The 3795-nt window shown below is 43.6% G+C and overlaps 1 protein-coding gene across 2 annotated transcripts in view; it reads left to right on the top strand.

The window, feature by feature from the left end:
* Positions 1-3567, top strand: part of S100A10 (S100 calcium binding protein A10) — a 13540-nt gene extending 9973 nt beyond the window's left edge. For both annotated transcript variants that reach the window (XM_014528649.1, XM_005880628.2), the window contains exons 2-3: positions 143-285; positions 3168-3567. In XM_014528649.1, coding sequence (XP_014384135.1) covers positions 154-285; positions 3168-3329 — 294 coding nt within the window. In that variant the 5' untranslated portion in view covers positions 143-153 and the 3' untranslated portion in view covers positions 3330-3567. The remainder of the gene's footprint in view (positions 1-142; positions 286-3167) is intronic.
* Positions 3568-3795: the final 228 nt, after the last annotated feature.

Genomic DNA, 3795 nt, shown 5'->3' with positions numbered 1-3795 from the left:
TCAATCTATCTGTCTCTCTCACATTGATATTTCTCTCTCCCCCTCTCCCTTCCTCTCTCTCTAAAAATCTATAAAAGAAAAACTTAAAAAAAAAAGTTAGTGTAAACTCTGTTTCTTTACATCCTTTAATATGTTTCAACAGACCTCACCAAAATGCCGTCTCAAATGGAACACGCCATGGAAACCATGATGTTCACGTTTCATAAGTTTGCTGGGGATAAAGGCTACTTAACAAAGGAGGACCTAAGAGTACTCATGGAAAAGGAGTTCCCTGGATTTTTGGAAGTAAGTATTGAAAGGCTCAGAAAGAACCAGACATGAAGTTCTAGGCCCTGGTTCCTTTCCCTTCTTCTTTCCACCCCTTCCCTGTGGAGGTCCCTATTAGAAAGGTGTTTTCACTCACTTATTTATTGAACATTATTGAGTGTCTGCTGTTTGTAAGCTACTGTAGGGGAAACAAGGTAAAGAAGACACAGCCCCTGCCCTCGAGGAGCTTACAATGGGAAGTGAAATAAGACTGCACACAAATAACTATAATACGAGGTGTTTGCTAGGAAGTGTCATCTGCATCCACTGAGTTGCAGGAAAGCCTTTCACCAGGATCACCAGCAAGGCTACCCGGTTGCCCTCAGGTCCATAAACCTGGCATTGGAGATGCCACCTGGTCACATTCACTTTGAGCAACCTGAATCGCCCTTCTTAAATCCCTTCAGATAAAGGCTTTGAAAACTTTTTCCCAATTCTAAACTCAAGAAATGGTGCCACGCATCTGCTGAGAGCCAAGCATCGCTCCAGAAATCATTGCTTTTCATACTGAAAATGCTCGGAGAACACGGGAGCACAGCTGGAGTTTATATCTCACCTTCGTCAGACTGAGGGATCATGCAGACTGGAAGAGGACTCTGCCGTCAGCTCAGATACATCACTCAGGGCATTAGGCCATGAGGCACAGTTGTCCTGTTACATTGCGGGCTCTCAAGAGAGTTGTTGCATTTCACTGAAGGTGAAACATTGCTTGACAAAATATTAGATGAAAATGCCAGTCCTTTCCCTGCCACAACTGGAGTCACTTGAAAGGATCGTTACTGAGCGTGGTGTGGAATAATGCATTAGCCTCTACAAGGCGAAGGGAGATGATAGTAAAAGGCCTCTTGTCCTCTGCCTGGACAATAAATACCACATTAGCCAAGCCCCTGACTCCTGACCCAGTAGATGCAGGGTTTTGTAGCACACTGTGATTTACATGTCAATACCAGTTAAATAAACAGATATAAATGGCCTAACTAGTCTCTCAGAGCTGCAGTTACCACAGTGCTATCCCAGAATGGGTTAGGATGCACTGTTGCTCTGCTTTTGAACAGTCCTATGCTATACCCCAGGCCAGGAGTTAGTTAACACTGGGCCGGCGGCTTTAGATGGTTGGGCCTCAGTTCCCTCCTCTGTGAAAGGAGAGGGCTGGATGTAATTATCTCCAAGGTCAGTTTCACTTGCAGAGATTCTTCTAGGCAGCCATAAAATGCAAGGACAAAATATGTCTATTGTAAGCCCGCCCATCACGTGAACAAAGGCATTCTCAGTGCACTAAATACTCATTAGTCGTGTTGTTGCATAAGCTAGAAGTCGGGATAAATATCACATGAGATACAGACCCTTCCTCCCTAAAGGCTTTCTGGCATGAGACACATCAAGGGTGTAGGTAGCACCAAGTACTGAACATGCCGTGTAATTTATGCCAGGCATGAAGTCATAATGCCAGACACACCCACACTCGCTGCATTCACAGAGCATTTGGTTTCTAAAGTTGACTCCTCTGTCATCCAAACTGACTCCTTCTGACCACAGCCAGGAAGCTGGGGGTGGGGCCAGAATTGACTGAAACCCACCGAAAGTAGAGGTGGCTGCATGGAGCAGGTTTTAGTTGCTTGCTTAGGGTAGGAGTTGGCAGTCCTTGTGTAGGAAATGCTGCTGCTTTACCTTAGGGGTTTTTGAGTGCAATTTGCAAACATCCAGCCCAGTCGAGACACTGAGTGTCCATTGCCCTCTCAGGTATACAATCAGTGCAATTCGTAAACACTTTACTGGAACCTTTTACACTTCTCAAAGGCCTTATTTCCCTCTCTGTTTGACGGCATGGATCCTATAGAAGGGAACACAAGTTCTTATTTCTAACCATCATCACTCCAAAAAGGAGTGACCAAGCCAGTCACCATGGAAGCAAGGTGGAAGAAAAAGCAAAAAGGATCTTGCCTGCCCACCTCAGTTCCACACATTCATAGCAGACACTGAGAGTCACGGGGAGTTTATGACTCCGTCACACATATTCCTTTTGAAGGGATCCAGGGAAGAGTATAGGATGGCATAGATTTACCAACTCATTAAGAATGGAAGCCATGGTAGAGACCCTCTAAGTCCAACCTCCTCCATTCATAGTTGATACATGAAGGCTCGCTGAGAGTGACTTACTCAAGGTTACGTGGCTAATAGGATATGAAGCCACACAAGCCTGGCCCGCCCTCTGCTGAGAAATGAGGGCAATCTACCTATCTTCTCCAAACCTAGCACACCATATGACATCATTAGCACCTCCTTAAAATCCATAGAACAGTGAACTGAAACTTACTCCCTAAATAATTTTATGAGATCTTTTCCTAAGAGTTTCATATTTAAAGGACTTGGCTATCAGGAATAAAAGTTTAAGAGAATGTAAGTTTAAACTACAAAATGGGGGAGTTTCAGGTGGTTCTTAGGCAGAATCTCGTGATTTTAAAAATTGTGGGAATAATTGAACTGGAAGCAAAACAAGTCAGAAAGCCATGCTGGTTCTAATTGGCAAGAGCAGTGGATTGAGAATTAGGAGGCTTGGGTCTACCTTCTCTTGGCACAGAATAAGCCATTTCTATGGTCCCTATCATTACATGAAAAAAAAAATGCCATGAAAACCTCTTTCCTAGTTTAAAGTAAATTTAAACAATTTACTGAAATGCTCCCTCAAGACAGCAAAATCCATTTAGATGATCTCCAAAGATCACTTATAACCTAAAACAAGAATTCTGATCATTGAGAGATTATATACATGGTGGTCAGCAGTACAAATCAAAGAAGTTAGTCATTGCAAACACTGACTGGTCTTTCTTACCTTTGTTTTTGTTTCTGTTTTTGTTTTTCAGAATCAGAAAGACCCTCTGGCTGTAGACAAAATAATGAAGGACCTGGACCAGTGCCGAGACGGCAGAGTTGGCTTCCAGAGCTTCTTTTCGCTAATTGCTGGGCTCACCATCGCATGCAATGACTATTTCGTAGTACACATGAAGCAGAAGGGAAGGAAGTGAGCAGTTACTTTGCCCTGATAAGAGTTCTCCCAATGGGTCCCTTAAGGAATATGTGCCCCACAGCTTCCCCCTGTCTACGAATTTCATGAGCAGATTGGGACCCTTAAAAAAATGTACAAATAAAATCCCACCCCATTGACCAAGAGAAAGAAAAGCCAATAAAGCCAGATAAGCTTTTGATTTTTATATTGCTTGTATCCTATTGCCCCCCAATAAACAAGTTTTTTTTAGTTCCTAATTTGAGGCAGAATGTTTACTTCTTCAGAAATGCTTGTTCCCTACTTCATTTCAAAGAAAACAAAACAAGCCCGGCTGGTGTGGCTCAGTGGTTGAGCATTGACCCATGAACCAGGAGGTCACAGTTCTCAATTCCCGGTTAGGGCACATGCCCGGGTTGTGGGCTCAATCTCCAGTAGGGGGATTGCAGGTGGCAGCTGATCGATGATTCTCTCTCTTCTCTCCCTTC

The sequence above is a fragment of the Myotis brandtii genome, unplaced genomic scaffold (assembly GCF_000412655.1).
Source record: "Myotis brandtii unplaced genomic scaffold, ASM41265v1 scaffold643, whole genome shotgun sequence".
NCBI classification, from domain to species: Eukaryota; Metazoa; Chordata; class Mammalia; order Chiroptera; family Vespertilionidae; genus Myotis; species Myotis brandtii.
Note: the sequence above shows the minus strand (reverse complement) of the source record. Positions and strands in the feature narration are given on the sequence as shown.